Below are 21,192 nucleotides of genomic sequence, written 5' to 3'. Positions count from 1 at the left end.
CAGGAAGTGGGTTTAAAAAAGAAATCAAACAAGACAGTGATATGCTGTTGGTAGTGTGGCATGAGGATAAATTAACTATCAGAGAAACTGATCATGACGCTCAAAATATTGAAAGAAAATTCTAAACATTGAATTGGGAGGTTTACAAGAAAGTATCTCTGAAGGGAACTGAGTGCATTCAGAAATGTTTCAATGGCATTTTCTTTTCATCTTACCTCCGTATAATGCATATAAAAGCAGTTTTAAAAAGCACAGTGCTGCTTTGTTTACAGCGGTAACCAAAGAAACACTATATTGCAGCTGTTCCATAAGCGCCACCTGCTGTCACAGAGTGAAATTGCATTTTTATCATAATTTCACAAAGCTAAAGTCTGACCATTCTGTTTGCTTTAAATCTTGTAAATGTATATCTAATTTCAATTTCAAAAAAATAATAATTTTCATACTACATTTTAAACAGATAAAAATTGCTGTAATCTCAGACTAGCCCACCAGTGCAGCACATTGTGATTACAATGGTGCAAAATTATCAATGTAGTCAGTGATATTAATATCATAATTCAGTTTATTCACAAGAAAAAATCCAGCATTTAGAAAAGTTTTGCAATATGTGCCTGTGTGGTGATGGTTATTTGTCCTGTAAACAACAGATTGTACATACAGTAAATTATTTTCAATATATCCATATACTGTGTCCTCAATATAAGTTATGGCAAGATAGTCATACCTAGTGATTGCTTACAAGCCAGATTAATAGAATTTCAGGGTTTTAAAGCTCAGTGCTTTTGTAGTAGTAATTTTAAATGCTTTTATGTTCTTTTATATTGTGAGATATAGTAATATCCATCTTGATGTGACATAATCTCAAACACCAAAGTGTCGTCTTCTGTTTCAGATGAGGACAAAACTACAAATCAAGATTTGCACTTGTTTTCTTCTCAGTGGTTTGGCAACAGTGTGGAGGCGAACCTGAGCGCTTTCCCTCTGATGAACCATGTCAGTTAATGATGGTGTGTGTAAAGCTTTACATGCATGTTTCATCTTATTGCAGTTATATATCACATGCAATGGCATAGCTTGATATTTGAGCCTGGGGGGGGCAAATTGAGCCAATTGATTTGGTCAGTCACACTTTTAAACACATTTTAGCATTTCCATAGTAAGCGTATAGGAGCATTTAACTTTTGTCTAACAAACAAGAAAAGGCTTAGAAAATAATTGGTCATGCCATACATGCGTTACAAATCCAAGCCAAACCGCCCACATTCCAACTGTTGCACTCTGTCGTTACTCCTGTTTCAAATAAGCGTTCTTCTAGATTATCTTAGAAACTACAGTATTATCTTTGGACTTATTAAAGGAATTTTTCTGGCGCCGTCTGTGTTGACACAGTAAACACATAAATTCTCTGTAGGCACTTGTCCTCAACTATCAATAAATAAGGAGAAGACTGCAATGATGACAGCATAGGCAACGGCTTTGATGAATTGTACTGAAAATATATCATGGAACATAAATAATATTTGTGTGTATTTAGGGGTTTATGATATAAAGGGTAAAAAAACCTTTTATTTTCATTCAATATTTAAATGAGCAATGCCCAGCTGCATTTAGCTCTTTTTAAGTCATTTTACCATGTTTAAATCCATTCAGTCATATAGCACCTATTCAGTGTTACTTTAACAGGCTTTGAACATCTAATTCTATACAGCAAGCATTCATTATAGACAAACCATAACAATGGCTGTTATACTTCAATTTTCATGGTGTATGGATTTGAATTTTAATATCACAATTTTACACTGCTGACCCCATTCTATAGTGATTGCCTTCTGACATGAATTTAGTTCAGAGTGAAAGAAGGTCTTTACCAAAGCTAAGGAATACCAGTCTCTGCAGGTTCTGGTTCAGGAGGTGATTCTTTAGTGTAAATGTAACATTAACCACTGGCTTCTGGGCCTCATAACTGCTCTTTATGTAATAAAGTCCATCTTCTGTCTGGTCGTGGATCTCCAGGTGATAGTTGAGATTCTGGTTGTTTTCCCCCAGCCAGATCACCTCAGGTTTGGGGAAACCTTCTGTCTCAAACTGCACTGTCACAGTAGTGGAATTCACATAAATGTTGAGCCTAGGCTCTGAATAAAAGGCTGAAAAACACACAAACACGCACACATTCAGAGAGTGAGTATACAGTTGCACTGTAAATAGCATGGCATTCTACACAACTCTGTACCAAATAAGCTGTCTGTGTTGGATACTTTATTATTTTGTGAGCCATCCACAGATGCAAATATTTGTATGGAAGATAGGCCTATATATGATTAATTAAGTTACCTTCACTTCAGGTTCATCTATGTTCTTGTTCAAGCTAATATAAAAAACATTTTTAAAAAATCTGTTTATTTTAAGCTTATAACATACCCCCGTAGTCCAGCTCTATCAGAGCTTTTCCTGTCCCTTTAGCATTGCTCACTTGACACAGGTACCGGCCTGCATCCTTTGGTCCAACTGGATTTATTCTTAAAGAGGCATTTCCTTTACCAAGCTCTGAAATATACAATGAAGTCCGATTGTGGTATTCTGGACTCTGTCTGTCCAAATTGTCCTGTTGATAATAGAAACTGTGGATGACTTTTGAGTCTTCCTGACGTTGCCAGGTAACAACCAGACTAGACAGGTCAGGATCAGGTGTGAACTCACAGCCCAGTAAAGCTGGACGACCTCGGATTGCCACCAGACACCTTTCAGGAACATTCACCTTAAAAGAGGCTATAAAAATGTGATCAAGCAGTTAAATAGATGTTCATGAACAATATATCATCTTTCATTATATCACCAGTTTTTTTGTTTTGTTTTTGTGGTTTCAGTGTGTTTCTTCTAAACAGTGTTTTCCTCTAAAACAGTGAGTGAAAATATTCCTGCACATTAGTAGGTCTTGTAACAGGCTTGATTGCAAACATCACGGCAGCAGGACATTAACTACAAGTAGACAAGATCCCTGGTGATAATTTTACGAAAAGCTGAAAAATCCACATGCAAAATTGACTTGCTTATAACATTTGACCAGTTAGGCTATACCAGATAAATTAATAGGAAACTGTTTCCTATCCTAAAACCCAACAAGGAATTCAAAGACATAACCTCATGATTTTAGACCTATAATTTTTAAATAGTAGACTTTTAATTATAAACTATATAGTCATATTACGGAGCCCCGTAAATGACATGCAAGAAAAAATAAAAAAAATTGTGCGCACGATTTACTAATTCCTTCCCTCAATGTACTAAAACGTGCACACGATTACTATTGCGTTCCCTCGATTTGCTAAATCGTGTGCACAATTTATAAATCGAGTGAACGAAATAGTAAATCGAGGGAACGCAATAGTAATCGTGTGCACGTTTAAGTACATTGAGGGAATTAATTAATAAATCGTGCACACGATTTAGCCTACTATTTTTTTACCGAATAGGCTACTGTACAAACTGGAAACATAATATTGCACCAGCACTATATTAAAATATGTTCAAACTACTGATGACCACCTTTACTAGAAGAATTGATCACGTTTTACTGTAGACTTATTTTTTTGTGGTGCATTTTGTTGAACTTGATGTAGAATTTATAATAGATAATCTGTTAAGGGAATCGATTTTCCCCTATAGATTTATATTACAACTGTGGCATGTTGTTTCTAAATGTGCAGGTTGTTTTTCATAACAAAGGCTATATAGATTAACAACAACAACAATTAATTATTGGCCTGGTAATGAATAATATGCTAGCCTTATTATAACAAATGCTGTTAAGAACTATGGTACAGTTTCATAAGAGCAAGCACAAGTCAGAATGGAGAACCATGTGTAAATGTGTTCTATGATGAGTGATGTATATATAAAATAGGCTACAAGTCTAATTGTTAACTAGGCTATTACCTTATTGCAGTTATGTTATCAACCAACTTTGCATGTGTAGATGATAGCACAAAAGATCATTTTACAAAAAAATAAACATATAAGCAAACAAACAAAATAAACTTTATGAGGGAGCATGACCCGGGACTTTTCAAACCAAAAGCCCTTGAACAGCAGCACCCTCTGTAGGCTACTTCACGAATTTTACGAATAACTTAATTTCTAAACTACTTTAATTTATAGCAGACAAATATGGGATTATTATATCCAAGTTTATTTGGTTAACAAACAAAACATGTTACAGCCCTTAGTCTGTATCTATATTACTGATAACAGTGACTGTATTATTCATATTAAATGAATCATATAAATTATACCTAAAACATTTAAATGACAAAAAGCTTTAAACAATATTTTATATAAAAAAGATATCATAAAAAAAACCTCACCAACACTGATGATCCACACGCAACACAAAGAAACATCTCTCAGATTCAGAGCCATGAATGGACAAATGTTTTATATGCCAAGTGAGTATAAGCCAGCTGTCTTGATGAAGGCTATTTTTGGTGTGTGATACAGGTAGGGCAGGAAACTGCCAACGGACACTAACAGGTGGTTAAACCAGGTGCTCAGTGTTGATAGTTAAAGGAAATAAGTTAAATGAATAGAACTACCTTATTTCCCCCACCACCTCCGGGCCAAAGTTGATTTTTTTTTTTTTTTTTTTTTTTTTTCAGTTAAAGGTGTTTCCTAATTTATACTTAAGTTAAAATTACATAAACCTACTTTGCATCTATACAGCATGCAGCCGGAATTTCAGGAAATGTAATGTATAGCGTAATTTAGTATCTGCTTTACTCGGGGCAATTTTATTAACATCTACCTTTTTTTTAGAACTCTTGTTTTAAATGTTGTTCTTGGTATGCGGATGTTTTGTGTTCCAATCAACGGAACAAATGCCTTTTATTTTAAAATCTGTTAGCATTCGATACTTGAACTCCAGAGCTATGGGCAAGATCCGCTTGAAACGAAGGGCGGTTGTGTCGTTTTAACCAACGCGTCTGAGTTAGATATAAACAGGAACTGGTCGTCAAAGGAAGCACCAGTTTACTTTTAAGAAGAATAGAAATGGTGTCAACGAGTAAGACTGCCGTGTATTTTTATGAGTTGTTCAAATGTTTTGGCAATGTACGTCGTCTACAACTGTCTAAATAAATAAATGAGTTCACCACCATACACAGCGTTGAAAGTCTGTAGTCGTTGATAAAACTGCAAGTGATGCTTTGGTCGCGTGCCTGTGCAAATCATAAGTTTACATCTTAAAAGCGAGACATTTTGGTGCGTTTTCGAAATTGTGTATCGAGTAAATGATAATTATAATAATTGTGTGATCAACTGATCTGGGGTGCGTTTCCCAAAACCATAGTTTAACTAAGTTAGCAACTTTGTTGGTTGCAATGCAATTCCCCAATGCCAACCAACTAAGTTGCTAACAGGTTAGCAACTATGGTTTTGGGAAACGCACCCCTGCATAGTTTTATGTAGAAGGTCCATGTTGCGCTTTAAAAATATATATATAGCCTACTTGATCGTTGTTTGTAATGTATGTAATAGAAATGTCCTAATAATGGAATGTTCTCTAAAGGTGGGGTGTTTTGTCTGTTGTTGGTCGCGATCATGTGGGGGGGCACAAACCCATTCCTGAAATAAGGCACAGAGGGCATTGAAGGGGTTCTGGCTGAGATCAAATTTCTGTTTCTCAATATCAAGGTGTGTTTTATAATCCTTTTATGCGCATATAACAAGTGCTTATGAGAATTTTTGTGTGTCTAATTAATTATAATTAATTAATCTGTTTATTATTTAATATAGTATTTGGTCCCATTCCTGTTGAACCAAAGTGGATCATTTGTGTTCTACTTCACTCTTGCTTCTACAGTTGAGAAGTTTCTTTTTCTCCACAAGTTTCTAGGTTTTTCTGTCTGTTCTTAGCATCATAGTATCATACTACTATTTCTGCAGTAGGCTATATATGAGGCTGAAGCTGGATTACCTAATAAAAATACAACATGACAATTTGAAATGTCTTTTTTAATTTAAACTCAGCTTCGTACGGTCATGAAAAACCTGGAAAAGTCATGGAATTTTAAAATAGCAATTTCCAGGCTTGGAAAAGTTTTGGAAATCTATTTCACAAAACGTATAATAGAGTTATGTCAATAAAGCCCTATGCTTCAGCCAATAACAGACAGGTCTGACTCGGGTGCAAAACCAATCAAAACTTCCAGTTCAGCTGCGGGGGCGGGGCGTTCAAACGCTTTGCTTTGAGTGTCAATCAAAGGCGTTGTCGTTTTGAATCAGCATCATTAGCGTTTCAGTATTTTAGTGAATGTTAGCTATGCTCTGATTTAAAATAGCAAATTTGTCAGCTCCTGAAATGGGTCATACCGTTGATATTACAAGAGCACACAGCAGTAAATAGAAAACTCGGTTGATAGAAGGACAGTCATTGCATGGATGGAACGAGAGCAATGAAAGTGTGTAAAATACAAGCACACAGTTCAGTTGAATGATAAAATCGCCATCTTTAACAGTGACGTTAAACTAAATGTACTACGAAGCTAAAATAACCTCAACATTAAAGGGATAGTTCACACAAAATGAAAGTTTGATGTTTATCTGCTTACCCCCAGGGCATCCAAGATGTTACATTAACATGTAAAGACACAAAACGATCGGTCTGTGCAAGGAACTGAACAGTATTTATATAGGTTTTTTTTTTTTTCAACCTCTGATGCACTGCAATGCCTGAACTGAGCCCATCCTCGACACATCGCAGTCTTATAAGTGCATTACCGCCACCTATCTCTCAAATGGATCATTGACACTATCTACAATCTCAATTGGGAGTGTCAAGCTGTGTTGAGGACGCGCTCAGCACAGTTCAGACAGTTCAGGCATTGCAGTGTATCAGAGGTAAAAAACGATGTAAATACTGTTCCTGATTCTTGCACAGACCGATTGTTTTGTGTCTTTACACGTCAATGTATCGTCATGAGCTGCAGAGTTGAATTTGGTTTTGTTTAGGTATGTTTATTTTTAGTTTTATTGTATGTTTTAGCCGTGATTCCTATTCACCTCCATTATAAAGACTGACAGACTGCAACGGTTTGAGGTAAAAATCTTAGTTTGTGTTCTACTGAAGAAACAAAGTCACCTACATCTTGGATGCCCTAGGTGAACTATCTCTTTAACAACAACGCTGAATTAAGAGCGCATGCATTTTACATGCATCTGACTGATAGATCAGCCATGATTTATCTGTCAATCAGATGCAATTAAAATCACTTTTTCTGTGTGCATGCTTTGGGTGTGTGAGCACATGGGCGGAGAAACCAGATAGACCGGACGATTTATTCACATCCAAAACAAGATGACGTGAACATTATGGAGAGATGTGTTTGTATAAACCAATCCTAAAATTGTCATTAGGAAAATACAGAATATATATATTTTTTATTTTTATTTCTGAAATGATGGCTATGCCCCTATGTGTGCAGTACAGAAAACAGAGCATGAGTCTGCTTGTGCTCGAATGGTTTAAAGTCATATTAAAATGTGCACAAAGGAATCGATAAGAGGAATCGAAATTAACCTTAAGCATCCTATTCCAGAATTGGAATAGATTTTCGATTCCCAAGTCTAGGTATGGGTTAACATGTTAAATAAAAGGCTCTTTTTTTGTGTCCTACTGAAAATGTGCCTGGAGTCCACCTTTGTTATTATAACAAACTACACTTTCAATGTGATTTTAAATTATTCAATAGTCAAGAAGACTTGTGTGCTTTTTTCTCTACTGCACACACATCCTTGTGTAAGTGTTCTTTAGCCTGTTGATTTTCATTCATATTATTCAGCTTACAATTAAATATTTTGCAATAAGATGTGAATGAACTTTTCAAAATTACAGTTGCTCCTAGCAACAGGGATAGGTAGTATGTTTGCTTATCATAGCGTCAAACATGGCAGTTTATGAGACTAATATCATATTTTGCTTCAAAATCACTATATAACATCAGTTGTGTTTGAAACAGTTAGCTTCTGTGTTCCATGTTGCTTCTTATCACAGAATGAGACAGAATTTTTTTTTTTTTTTTTATAAAATTCTATACTGTGATACAAGCTATGTCAGTTAGCATTGCATTCCACTTGGGTGTTTATGTCTGCATCTGCTGTAGTGATATCATGCATTTGTCCATAAGGGATTTCCTGTGTCTCACTTGTGAAACAGACATTAAAGTACATGAGTATTACGGTTAGGGTTAACTCTGCTCCATAATGCTCACATCGTCTCATTTGGGGTAAAAATAGAAAAATAATACTAAAGTACTTTGTGCAGTAACTTGTACTCAAGTAAATTATTCCTTAAGAAGCAATTCTTTTACTTAAGTTCTATTTCTTAGTACTTTTTCCACCACTGCTTTTAAAGCCATTTGGTATTTGCACGCTCCAGAGGCGATGCAGTCACATCCAAAGTGTGCGCATGCGTATAAAGCCACCTTGTGAGTAGGCTACCAAACTGAGTTTGGTACCACCAAACAGCTTTTCAAAATAACTGGCCCGAGTCCGGCTGGAGCCTGTGTCTTTTTTCTCTTTCTCTCTTCCCCAAATACACAGCTGCAGTTGTAGCCATTAAAATAGTTCAGTTTTGTTTTTAATGGCAAAGTGGTTATACTCATTTTCTTTCCTTTATTAAGTTAATTTAGAAATATATTTGGAAAATTTTATGTTTGTTTGTTAAATTCAAGTTTTTGTTTTTTAAAGTAGCTACCAAGCAGCAAGCAGCAGACAGTGAGTTAAGCCTAATAATAGCCTATGTCTGATCAATTTAGCCTTCTCAAATTATCACCACTTGACTAAAATAAAAGCCATGTATAAAATTCTTTTAAAGCATATCACAATGTTAGTTTAAAGGGATAACATAGATAAATGTGTGCTAGGCGTGTATCCAATCATTATTTTAGTTAACATATGCATACGATAATCTTAACTGATTTTTATTCTTATTGTAAAATAATGGAACATTAGGTCATGAATATTGTCTCAAAAGTCATGGAAATTCATTAGTAAAGTGTGTATGAACCCTGTAAACTGTAGGCAGCATATGCTTGCTGTTTAGTATTTGGTATTCTATTCCAAGCATAACCACTGTGCAGCCATGAAAAACATTTATTGCAAATATGAAGGCTTAAACTCTTTGGGAATACACATATATTAGCAATCATTAGTGTTGCATTTTTAAGTGCTGTTTGTTTTGTAGATCTGTCTCTGGCTGCTCCCATGGTGAACTCCCTCACATTTCTGTTCATGTTGCTAATGGGTAAATTGCTTGGAGAAGAGATTGAAGGAAAGAGTAATTAGCCTCTGTGCTACTAACATCTCTCTCTGTGTGTGGCTACACAGGTCTTTGACTCTGTCTCTCTGTTCATGTAGGAGCTGTGCTGGGTATGTTACTCATCATGTCTGGAGTGACTGTGTGTGTGCTGAGTTCTGTCTCTGAGACGGACAGCGCAGAAGCCCACAACACCAGTGACCACTAAATTCCACTGGACTAGGAGGTGAAGGAGGAATGTGGATCTGCTCCAGCCATGTGATCACACTTCTCACACACATTCATCCAACACAATATATGTGCTGCTCCATTTTCAGTATATGCTGTGAATTTGTGCCAAGAGGAGGTGATGGATAACTTTATATCTGTACTTGAACCATGCTGATGAAATCCAAATGTTTTGCACTTTAATTGCAACTGTGGAAAGAGTCACTTTTAAGTGTGTGGATTGTGTAACATACAAAATACTTGTATATATTGTACTATTAACTGATATTTATATGGATCCGTATTAATAATGTGAAAGTGCCCAGTGTTTAAATACTTTTATTTTAAATGTCTTTTACATCTAGGTATTATTTTTGTTAAACAGAAGAAATAAAAAAATAAAAACATTTCTCAGTGAATCTCTGCATGCTGTAAGATCACTGTTACTTTGCTAGGGTACATTATTTTAAAAGCTATTTGTTCAACACAAACAATGCCAATTTCATAGCAAACTCCATGTTCAGAGAATGTGTGTAGATTGGTAAGGTGTGTCTCTGTCTCCTGCATCATCCTCAGCCTGGAGAGGTCGCTCAGCATCCCTGTCTGTCTCTTCCTCATGGGAACCCCCAGTCTGATACACACACACATACAGAGCAACACAATGTGTTTAGATGGTTAATATTAACACAGAATTTACAATAATAGCTAAATATGTCAGTCTGCCACATCTAATTTCCATTATCTGTAACAGTTCTAATAACGGACTATGAAAGGGGTGTATTAATAAAGATATTTAATTGTTTCACCCAGAAAAAAAAGGTACAAAGATGTCACAGAGGCATTTTCCTAAGTTACAAGCTATAAAAGGTAAATTTTTGTACCTTATTTACCCCTAAATGATACATATAGTACCTTTTGAAAGGGTACCTCAACAGTGACAGTTTGGTATCTTTTTTTTTTTTTTTGAGAGTATACCCATATCAGCCCTTTAATTTAAATAAATGACACACTATAAGGGAAAATACATTTCAAAATACTACAGCATAATTTGCATATATGATTGAATGCATTAAATATACTGAGTAAAACTCATAAACTGTCAGGTTCTTGCTGTGTTACTTCACTTCGTGGGGAATATTTAGAGACTTTGGGTGATGAAGAAGATCTGGAATGCCGTGTGGGTGACTCCTATATCTATCTATCTATCTATCTATCTATATATATATATATATATATATATATATATAAAAATCTCAAGGCTTTTTACTGTACAGATGGCAGGCAGGAAAAAAAAATCTGCATGATTTGGTATAATACTATAACCATTCTATATATACATACATTTTAAGCTGATTCAATTTCATGTAAACCTAAGTGAAACACAAATAAGATGTAAAAATGCACAAAAAAGGTAAATGCTCAGTACTTAGTGTCTTACAACATATTGTTTGTTTGTATCATGCTGAGACTCTTTGCTGGATGTGTATCCCTGCTGTGCTTCTCTCTGTGGAGCTGACGTGTCCTCCCATGTCTCCCTCTCAGACACTACAAACTCTTTCTCTCTGTTCTCATTGGAGAGATCAGTTGATGGCCTGTGTGGTTCAGCTGAATTTCTCTTTAATACAACAAACAATGAGTTATTTCATGATCAAGTCATTAATACATTCATGTGTATTTCGCACACTCACGTGATTTATGTTGGCTGTATCAAACTGGTTACTTTCAAGAAGCTCCTCATCCTCCACAACTTCTGCTTCTCTCTGAAATTATAAACATTTTTATAGTAGATGAGATGAGATGAGACAAAGGAAGATTAGAGGTGTACCTGGTCAATGGGAAGCTCTACAGCTGTGTTTTCATCCTCTGCGACCTCCTCAGCACCTCGAACCTCCTCCCTCATCCTGCTCTTAGAGGCCTTAAACACACTTGGCTCATCTAACACAATTAAACAATATCACACAAGAAAGATTTCAACACTTTAATAAAAAGTTACATTTTAGACAAAGTATGGCGTACTATTTTTTTCATTTATTTAGCATTCACCTATTGCGGCTCTAGGAGGGTGTCTGTTTGTTGGAGGGTGTCTGCGGACTCTCACAGGTCTGGCGAAGAAAACAGAATTTTCCTCTCTTTCTCCTCTCCTTCCTCTCCTCTTAACCGGCTGAGGGGAGCTCTCTCGCTCCACCTCATCACCTGTGGACTTCACACGCCTGCCTTCCCTCTAAAGCAGGCAAGAGATCTATCTATCCATCTATATCTTTCTCTCTATATAGCTTTGTGTGTGTGTGTGTGAAAATAAAAATAAAAAAAGTATTTGTTTTTTACCTCAGGTAAATTCATTAGGGTGGAGTCACTGTGGCTGTCCTGGGGAAAGATCTTTCTACTCTGAGTTGGATCGTCATGAGAGAATAATAAGGAACTTCAATAGAACAAACATCTAATTGAAATGTATTTGTCTTGACATTTTAAAAATAACTATGCAGTGGAGTCCATAAGTCTGGGACCTCATTAAAAGTATAATTTAGACCTGAAAATAAAATTTTGGATTAAAAAAATTCACAAAAATGCAGTTTTGTAAACCTTTTCACTTAAATTTACTTTCTTTTAATGATTTGTAATGTTTTTAGTTACAAAATGTATAATTTTCTCAGATATATTTAAACTCCACTGTATATTAATTGTAAATAGTACCTCAATTCTTCTCTGTAATCCTCTGTCTCTTGTATAATGTCTACAGTGAAGACAGACAGATCCTGTTCAATGTGGTTTTATTTATACTTAAACTACCATTCAAAAGTTTTGGGTCTGTACGTTTTTTTAATATTTCTGAAAGAAGTCTTTTATGCTCACCAAGGTTGCATTTATTTGCTTCAGAGTAAAGCAGTAATATTGCAAAATATTATTACCATTCAAAAACAAATCTTTTCTATTTGAATATATTATAAAATGTAATTTATTCCTGTAATGGTAAAGCTGAATTTTCAGCAGCGTTAACTCCAGTCTTCAGTGTCACATGATCCTACAACAATCATTCTAATACACTGTTTTAGTGCTCAAGAAACATTTCTTATTATTATCAATATTGAAAACAGTTGTGCTGCTTGAATGTTTTGTGGAAATTGTGATACATTTTTTCAGGATTCTTTTCAGATTCTTCTTGATTGATGATTAGAGAGTTCAAAATAAATTTATATTCAAAATAGTTTCTTTACTGTCACTTTTGATCAATTTAATTTTAATGCATTCTTGTTGAATAAAAGTAAAACACTTACAGACCCCAAACCTTTGAATAATAGTGTATGTGCATAATAATAACATTACCATCTATTCCATTTATCTACCAACATCACCTGTCTGCACTGTTGCCTGTTGCTTTGTTCAGCAGTATCTCCACATAAGGAAGTTTCTTAAACCTCTCTGTTCCCACAGCTACATAGCTTTGTCCACTCTCCAGCTCCTCTGTGGAGGTCACTGTGAAGCCCTCCAGAGTACAAAGCCTGAGAGGTTAAAAGGCTATGATTATGGAAATGAAAACAACCTTAAAGAATGTCTGAGGATATAAATATGACATGCTTCAAAAGTTCACTATAAAACAAATAGAATGTATGACTGAATAGAATACCTGCGCACGGCTCCTGTGCGAAGCATGGCTTTTTCAGAAATTAGGCTCAGGATCTGCTCTAGATTTTTCTGCATGTGGTGGGGAATGATAAGACGCATGGCAGGACTGAGGATGTCTCCATTCCTAAATACACTATTTATGAGTGTGAGAAGAAGAATGAAGAATGGATCTCTTGTGAAAGAATGAAAAACAAAACGGTTTAACAGAGGTAAAACTTTGAGTGTTCGTTCAAAGTTCTCACTGTATGATGCAGGGCAGGGTGATGGCTTTCCTCCATTTTGCAGACACATTAGGTCTGAAAAGTGCTTTAGCCTGTAAAAAGAGTTATATATTATTTAATGCCAATTATATGTATTATTTATGTCAATTGCAATCAGAATACTTGATTCTGATTAGTCAATCACAGCTTTCTGAGGTCTTATATTACTTTGCGGCCACTTTATTGTCACATAATAAATTTAATGGAAATCAATATTTCATGTCCATTTATTTATTTGGCAATTGGCTGTGTAATAAGAAGGTTAATGTGCAGCCAGTGATTTTCCATCAGCGTAAATCAAAGATGCAGTGTGTGTTGATGCTGAGTCAGTGTCCCCTGCTCTCAAGGTTATTATCAACAGTGGTTTTAGCAGCTCTGTGTAAAGCATTAAGGGGTCAGGCACTTAAACATGCCCTAACAAGCTTTCTAATCTGATAACACAAACAGTGTGTCTCCCCTGGCCTTCTATTGTTGGAAAGGACAATAACACCCCTCACTCCCTCTCCTCCTCTTTATAACACACTTCAGCTAAGCATCCACAGCAACATAAAAACACAAACAGAACACAACACCCCAGCAGACAGACAAACAAGGCACACTGACTCTATCTGGTATGATTTTTGATACCTAAATTCAAACTTTAGAATACCATGACGTATAGGTTAATTGCACAGATCTGTTCAACTGAATAAAAAGTCACAAATAAACAAGAAGTATTGAACTCTCACATGTATACCTGGGCTGGTTCCACAGCTCTGCACAGTGGACCTTTCTTCAGTCCTGAAGTCAGATAACTAAACATTTATAGAAAAGACAAGCCAAATATGATGCATCTTTTAGCCATCATCACATATTAAGCCAGAAACAATAAATCTAGAATATAATTTAATGATGCCTGATCATAAATTCTGCTTTCCAATTTCCCACAAAGTTAAATTAACACCTATCTAAGATGTAATTTTAATGCACACATTTAGAAAAATAGAATAAGTATACTTCTCAAGCAAAACGGGTCATAAAGAAAGGTTTTTTAAAGGTTTTAAAGGATAAAACATATATAATACATATATACTGTTCAAAATGTGAGCTGAAGGTAACTGACTTTATACATCTACTAAAAATAACTGAGACCAGTTGGATACAAAATTTTCATAAACTGAGTAGTATTTCTTTGTAGATGCCACATGGTTTATTTTAGTATTATTTATATACTATTATAATACTTCATATTTTGATATATGAATATATTAGCTATTAATTATATATTTTCAGAGTTGGAGTATATTTCATTTTAATTTCAGCTTAAGTAATTTTGTATATGTTTTTTTTCTTTTCTTTTAGCTTTTTAGCTAAATTTTAGATTTTAGACTACAACTTCTTTATTTCATCATATTTATTTCAGTTATCTGCCATTTATCATTTTCATTTAGTTTTTTTTTTAGTTTAAATACTTTTATTTTATTTCAGTTTCTGAAAACAATTTTTAATTTTAGTTTTAGTTAACAATAACAATACAGACTGATATTTCAATGAGAATCAGGGACCAGTGATTCTCAGCATCTATTTCAGACCATTGAACACTGATGGAAAGTATTATTATTCAGCTTATTCTCATTATGAATGTATTAACACTTACTCTAGTTTCTTAAAGCGCTCAAACCCTGCGGCCACATACTGTGCCCCTTGCTGTAGGTCACTAAGGTCTGTGACCCGATGACCGTAGCGTGACGTATAAAGACTTCGAACAGCTAACGGAGCTCCGATACTGAGAGTGATGTCATTAAGAAACGCATCCATGGTGGAGATTTGCCTCTGGTTTAGCACAAATCTCCTTCCTGATCCAGAAAAACATTCATATGGAGAAATATATTGAAACACACACACACACAAACACAAAGTTTCATTTCAGACATATGCATGTCTTTGAGAGTGCTGTGAAAGTGATACATGCTGCACATCACTGCAGTAACATTTTGGAGCACTGTATGTGCAGCAATCAACCCACCAAAATGGTTTCAGAACCAGTTCTAACCTGAAAAGAAGGGGTCTCCATTTCTGTAGACCATCACACTCTTGACTGGAGGCAGGTGACTAGTGACACCAGTGGATGCCATGACGCAAAACTAGCCACATTAACACACACCTGTAAAATAAACACAACTCAGAGCAACTCCAACATTGAATAACTTACTTCTGCCATCAAATTTAACCAAAAATGTGTTAAAAACACTGAAAAAGTACAAATCCAAACTTTTATTCACACCTTAAACGCACAAAAACTCACACATTTATTCACTTACAGCTCAGAGAAGCATTCACATGTTTATGCGAATCCACACACACACACAAAATACTTACAGAGAAAGCTTGTTATCCAGCTGATCACCTGGAGAAAAACCCCGAGTCCATCTGGTCTGTTTTATTTTTCAGTGTTTATTTCTAATATTAAAGCACTGAGTGTGAGAGACTCACACACTCATCCCGACTCCCTCCCTCTCGCACACACACTGGAGTGTTTCCTGGTTGCCATGGCAGCGTTACTAACTATTGCGGCGGCCTTTGTGGGCTTTTACAATCAGCAACAAGAAGACGGAGACGCTGAGGGAGGGGAAGAGGGTTAGAAAGAGGGCAGCGGAAATACTTAAAATTATAAATTACATAATCTAGAAATTTTTTTAAATTAATCACTTTATTCTAAGAAGTAGGTTTTGAAAATCTGCCATTCATAACGGAAATTTGAAGGGGTTTGTTTTTGGAGGCTGTTATAATTAGTATTTTTTGTTAATCTGCCATTCATTTTCGTCGTGTCTTTAGTGAATTACAGACAACAGAAACATTTAAACACTGGGACCTAAAGAACCTGTTGAGTGATAAAGAAGAAAAACAGCCTCCTGTTTACCATTTGCAATGAATATAAATCAGCTTTGTTGGTCTGATGTTGGTTAATGGTCACATGACATGCAGGTATACAAATAATATGTTATTTTTTAAGTAAAAGTTTTATTTTTTAAATAATTTATTTTAATTTTACATCGTTATGATTGAATTATTTGCTCTTCATTAAACTCACAAATCCCCTGCAGTTCCCCCATGGAATCCTTGACATAATGTAATGTTAAATGCACTTCATTTTGTCAAAAACAACAAATTAAATATACTTTCTTTTTCTTTATGTTTTTAGATGATAGATGATAGGGTACAAGATTATCCTATTTAAATCAGAAATAGGATAAACAAGTTAGGTCAAAATAATACTAAAATAATCAAAAATAAAATGTGTAATGTAAAGGATTACCTTACTAACTACAACTTTTGTCATGTAATTTGGAGTTTGTAAGTAATCTACCCAGCTCTGGGCGACAATATAGCTTAGGCCTTAATCTACCCAGCTCTGGGCGACAATATAGCTTAGGCCTACACCAATATAAACAATTAAATAGCTGGGATTTGCTATATAGTGCATATCGCTTCGTGAGTGTATTGAAGGCTCTGCATTTAGATAAAGTTGGATATATCCTGTATATATCCAACTTCACATTTATACAGCGGTTCACGTGCCTATACTGTATGTGTACAGGTAAAGTGGTGCTTCTACTAGATTATATCCATCTTTAAATATATCACTAGACAATAATATTAACTATATTATACACACACACACACACACATATATATATATATATATATGCATACATATATATAGGGTTTAATTATGACTAACAGGGTTTAAATCGCACATATATATATATATACATGCATACAACTGACAGGGTTTAAATGTTTATTATATCAATACATTACAACATTGTACGTAGTAGCCTATATAATATATTTAGTACCCTAAAGGCAACTCTGGCAAGGCAAGAAAAACTTGATTTTGGATAACCGTAGAAATAAACCATGAGAGAAACCAGGGCAGGCAACATCAAGAGATCAGTTCTCAGGTGGTTATACAGTCTCAATACAAGTCAATAATTAGAGAGATATTTCACTACATTGACTGATCTGTAAGATTAAGTTGTGGGAGCCTTTGACGTCCATCTAGGATTGAACTGTACTGGCTTTGTGTGATACAGAAAAAGTTGTACATAAAGTGTATATTATATTTATTTTTTATTTGTTTTTTGTATGAAATTTGTAATATTATTTAAATCTTCTTTAACACAAACCCATTTATAGACAAAAGAAGCTCATAAATAAATATAATTTACGACAATTCTCAAACATTCTGTGCTGTACATGTTACATTAATACAGAAATTATGAGAAAACATCTTTTAAAATGTTGGTCCACTTTAGAACTGGTCCAGTATCAGTGTGGCACATCCATTCTCAGTTTGAGGGTAAGATACTACAAAAGAAGCAGACCAGAATAATTTTATAGACTAAAACACACAGACACATAACTACAAATAAACATTAATGTTAAAAAAATCCTAAACTTTTCTCACTTTCTTTCTGCTACTGATGGCTTGCTGGATCCACAGCACCTCCATGGCTAAAGCGCTCCGCTGCTGCTTCAGAGAGTCAAGAGTGTGTGCTGTGGTTTTAAAAACTGAATGCAAATTTGTTCCTGCCAAAACAAAACACAAACACATAAGTGACTAAAATAAGTCCTGTCTGTTTTTTAAAATCTCTGTATCCTATTTTGGGGGGTTTTCTCAAAGTACCTGTCTGAAATAAGCTGCTGAGGCTGACATCTGAATTCACGGTACTGCAAAGTTTAGTAGAACCATCCATCAGGTTTTTTATGACCACATTCTCTCCTCTCTTGTCCACAATATCATCCACAGGCGTGGAAGAATCTCTTCTGGCTGTTTCAGCAGCTTCGTCTCTCTCCAGTACCTGGATTTCAGACTGTGGGAGAGATTTCTCACTGCCCTCATTCTGTGTTTTCTGTTCCCTCTCTGAATCATCCAGACGGTCATGGGACTGAAACCTGGATGGGTCATACTGCAACAAAAGGCTTTCCTATGGATTACATTATACACATTTATCATTATGCAACATGAAGACAAAACATTATCTGAAAATCTTAAAAGTGCTAATGAAACTTTAAGGCATACTGTCTATGAGTAACAGATAAACAGCTTATGATGTTTTAAAATAACAGTAGAAAGAAAGAGAAATGGGCAGTGACAGAGCGGCTCACAGTGTCAGTGAAGTGAGGTTTGGGAATGATGTTTCCTCTCCACTGCAGGTGATCCAGTCCTCCATCAATCTCTCGCACTGTCTCCTCAAACTGAGTCCGAACCAAACTTAGTCTTTTCCTCATCACATAACCACGACACTGAGCCTGGAGAGCGCATGATATTAGCCTTACATTCCTGATACTGCGACTAAACTAAACGAAGTTTTAAGAACTTAATTCTGGTGATTAAAACAGCAGACGGGCTGTAAGACTAAAAAGCAAATTTTATAGTAATCTATTAAATAAAAAATAAAAAATTAGTTGATAGAAAAATAAAACACACATCAGGACTAAGGAAAAAAAAAAAGGAAACCCATATCAAGTAAATAATATAATATAATATAATATATATATATATATATATATATATATATATATATATATATATATATATATATATATATATATAAATGAAATGATAAACTAAGCAACTGTAAACAAACACAGGTACTCATGCGACACAAGGCAAAATAAGTTACTTATAAATCACTGACAAAAAAATACATACACATTAACTTTAGAAACGGAATCTCTAATGATAATAATAATAAAATAATAACAAACAATACCTGCAACCGACTTAAGGCCTGAATCGACTTCTGTTCTTTGGTTCTTTCATAGCTCCGCTCTCTGTTTGAACAGCTGATTGTCTATCTCTTCCCCTGTAGACAGACCGAGGAACAGACTCGCCTGCAGCTCTGTACCGCCACCTGCTGTTTGGGAGAGGTTTTAATAATAAGGTCGATTCCGTAGCACTCCCCAAAATAAGCTCTTTTAGTTTGATCTTCTTTTAATATAATTTAGTGAAAATAGAGGTAAGTAATAAAACAAAAATCGATACTTTGGTTTGAGCGTATTGTTGCCTTGTCTTAGGATACTTTCTGAACTTGTAATATGGAAACAGACAAATCATTAAAAAATATTTCAAATGTTTCCTTTATACAACCAAAATGCTTTAAATAAAACTAAAATAAATAATGTTTTTAATTTCTTTTATTTTATCCTTTTTAGTCTTTTTAGTTATTCTTTATTCTCATTATATTTTTTTAATATATATATTTTCTTTATTCTCATTATATTTTTTTAATATATATATTTTTTAAAAGTTGCCATGTTTTTTTTTTTTGTTTGTTTGTTTGCATTTTTTATAGCTTCTGCTTACCTATAACTCAATGACCCATAACCACAACAAAAGTCCAAAGTCAGTGAGTGAATTGTTGCATTGTTTTATTACTTAAAGCACACAAATAGAAAATAGCTTATATGCATTGTTAAACAAAACAAGACATGGACAAAAAGCAAAGCACACAAATAGTTTCTTTTTGAAATGTTTGAAATCACAGAAAGAATACAAACATATTTTTTTTTTTACATGATTCTTTCAATGCTTAGACTCAGACAGTGAGGGAAGAGAAAACAGCCTGTACATGCTGACGGAGGATCAGGTCCTGGCATGAAACAATCTGATATCAGTATAAACAGACCTCCCTCAAGGCAACAGTACTGAGTCTCTGTTGAAATAGTTGGAGGTAGCAGGCGTAGCAGAGGTTGGCTGTAAAGTGATATTACTGCATCATGAAATATAACAATCAAACTGGTGTAGATCTTTTGCTTTTCCTTAAACCTGTCCATATGTTGTGCTGATGGGTTATCACTGAAACTGGTGTAAAATGGAAAGACTCTTCTTATAGGGACGTTAGTGAGATTATACTATATTTTATGGACTATGTCACAGTTTTTTGCAGTAGTTTTGTCCTACATCCACTGTAGCTTGTCAGAACCTCCTGACCTGTATTAGATGGTACTGTACTCTGTTATTTTGTGCTTTGGGGTACAGACTGCAGATCTACAAGGTTCAAATACAATCTTGTGCTCCAAGAAATGGACAAATTCCACTGGTCAACTCTTCTCTAATTCTAGAATTACCCAAATAGTACTGGATATCAACTTTCTAGAACCTGAAATTTGAAATGTCTGACTCCATTATGTTTTTACTTTAGTTTATGCAAAGATAACACACATATACTGTAGATTTCCATCAGTGCAATCAAGAATAACAAATAACTTCTATCATAATTGTTCCTAGATCAACATTAAATAGCTATTTAAAACTCTAGTTTACAAACAAGGTATATAATGTATATACAAGGTATATATTTTAAATATACAAACATCTACAAAAAGATCCAGTTCCATCATTTGGAGAGTCCCGTGAAAACTTTATGGTAAAACAATCAATATAATCTAGACAGTGAGAAGAGGCACTAAGATCACTGATCTCAAAAGAGTCCTGAGTGAGTTTATAGCTACTCCACAGCCATTTACGACATCATTTCAGAGAACACTGATAAACTACAAAATGAAGATCAATTGTGTATGTGCTGATTGACTGATAATGTAAATGTTCATCCTCTCATTCACTTTTGACATTGTTGATCTAATAATTCTAGATCTTGATTTTTAATGAAAAAACTTTAATGAGTCAAACTTTACCAGTAATGAATGAAATCAACTCATGCAATCTCTAAAGTAAGAACAATTATTAATTATCCAAATAAATCATTTAAAGGCATAGTTCACCCACAAATTAAGATATTTTTGGTG

General features: G+C 34.8%; 3 protein-coding genes and 1 long non-coding RNA gene across 10 annotated transcripts; 1 reads left to right on the top strand and 3 right to left on the bottom strand.

Moving 5' to 3' along the window:
• Nucleotides 1–474: 474 nt before the first annotated feature.
• On the bottom strand, nucleotides 475–6,748 carry LOC109054117 (CD276 antigen-like). 5 transcript variants are annotated; one of them, XM_042769245.1, is made up of 4 exons: nucleotides 4,365–4,835; nucleotides 2,701–2,769; nucleotides 2,422–2,605; nucleotides 487–2,147 (listed from the first exon to the last, which is right to left on the bottom strand). In XM_042769245.1, exons 2-4 carry the CDS (start codon nucleotides 2,752–2,754, stop codon nucleotides 1,849–1,851), a joined length of 537 nt encoding a protein of 178 aa, XP_042625179.1. In that variant the 5' UTR covers nucleotides 2,755–2,769; nucleotides 4,365–4,835; the 3' UTR covers nucleotides 487–1,848. The 5 variants fall into 5 exon arrangements, with proteins under 5 accessions (XP_018926970.2, XP_042625179.1, XP_042625180.1 ...); XM_042769244.1 differs by lacking the exon at nucleotides 4,365–4,835 and adding an exon at nucleotides 6,606–6,748 and having other exon boundaries at nucleotides 488–2,147; XM_019071425.2 differs by lacking the exon at nucleotides 2,701–2,769 and having other exon boundaries at nucleotides 475–2,147; nucleotides 2,422–2,547.
• On the top strand, nucleotides 4,928–9,923 carry LOC122147270. The gene is made up of 4 exons (XR_006161536.1): nucleotides 4,928–5,059; nucleotides 5,564–6,894; nucleotides 9,239–9,331; nucleotides 9,412–9,923. It is a non-coding gene; the product is annotated as an uncharacterized LOC122147270 (long non-coding RNA).
• Nucleotides 9,841–15,945, bottom strand: dcdc2b (doublecortin domain containing 2B). Of its 3 annotated transcripts, none has more exons than XM_042769226.1 (14): nucleotides 15,757–15,945; nucleotides 15,431–15,541; nucleotides 15,035–15,233; nucleotides 14,135–14,192; nucleotides 13,381–13,451; nucleotides 13,140–13,262; nucleotides 12,868–13,014; nucleotides 12,209–12,248; nucleotides 11,843–11,902; nucleotides 11,561–11,738; nucleotides 11,343–11,452; nucleotides 11,206–11,277; nucleotides 10,956–11,132; nucleotides 9,841–10,148 (listed from the first exon to the last, which is right to left on the bottom strand). In XM_042769226.1, exons 2-14 carry the CDS (start codon nucleotides 15,510–15,512, stop codon nucleotides 10,038–10,040), a joined length of 1,428 nt encoding a protein of 475 aa, XP_042625160.1. In that variant the 5' UTR covers nucleotides 15,513–15,541; nucleotides 15,757–15,945; the 3' UTR covers nucleotides 9,841–10,037. The 3 variants fall into 3 exon arrangements, with proteins under 3 accessions (XP_042625160.1, XP_042625161.1, XP_042625159.1); XM_042769227.1 differs by having other exon boundaries at nucleotides 11,843–11,881; nucleotides 13,140–13,271; nucleotides 15,757–15,941; XM_042769225.1 differs by having other exon boundaries at nucleotides 13,140–13,271; nucleotides 15,757–15,940.
• Nucleotides 15,946–17,542: 1,597 nt separating this feature from the next.
• On the bottom strand, nucleotides 17,543–19,231 carry iqcc (IQ motif containing C). The gene is made up of 5 exons (XM_042769253.1): nucleotides 19,158–19,231; nucleotides 18,550–18,693; nucleotides 18,068–18,368; nucleotides 17,849–17,970; nucleotides 17,543–17,748 (listed from the first exon to the last, which is right to left on the bottom strand). The coding sequence occupies exons 2-5, from the start codon at nucleotides 18,670–18,672 to the stop codon at nucleotides 17,710–17,712; spliced, it is 585 nt and encodes a 194-aa protein (XP_042625187.1). The 5' UTR covers nucleotides 18,673–18,693; nucleotides 19,158–19,231; the 3' UTR covers nucleotides 17,543–17,709.
• Between the last annotated feature and the right edge of the window lie 1,961 nt (nucleotides 19,232–21,192).

This window comes from Cyprinus carpio, chromosome A13 (genome assembly GCF_018340385.1).
Source record: "Cyprinus carpio isolate SPL01 chromosome A13, ASM1834038v1, whole genome shotgun sequence".
NCBI classification, from domain to species: domain Eukaryota; kingdom Metazoa; phylum Chordata; class Actinopteri; order Cypriniformes; family Cyprinidae; genus Cyprinus; species Cyprinus carpio.
Note: the sequence above shows the minus strand (reverse complement) of the source record. Positions and strands in the feature narration are given on the sequence as shown.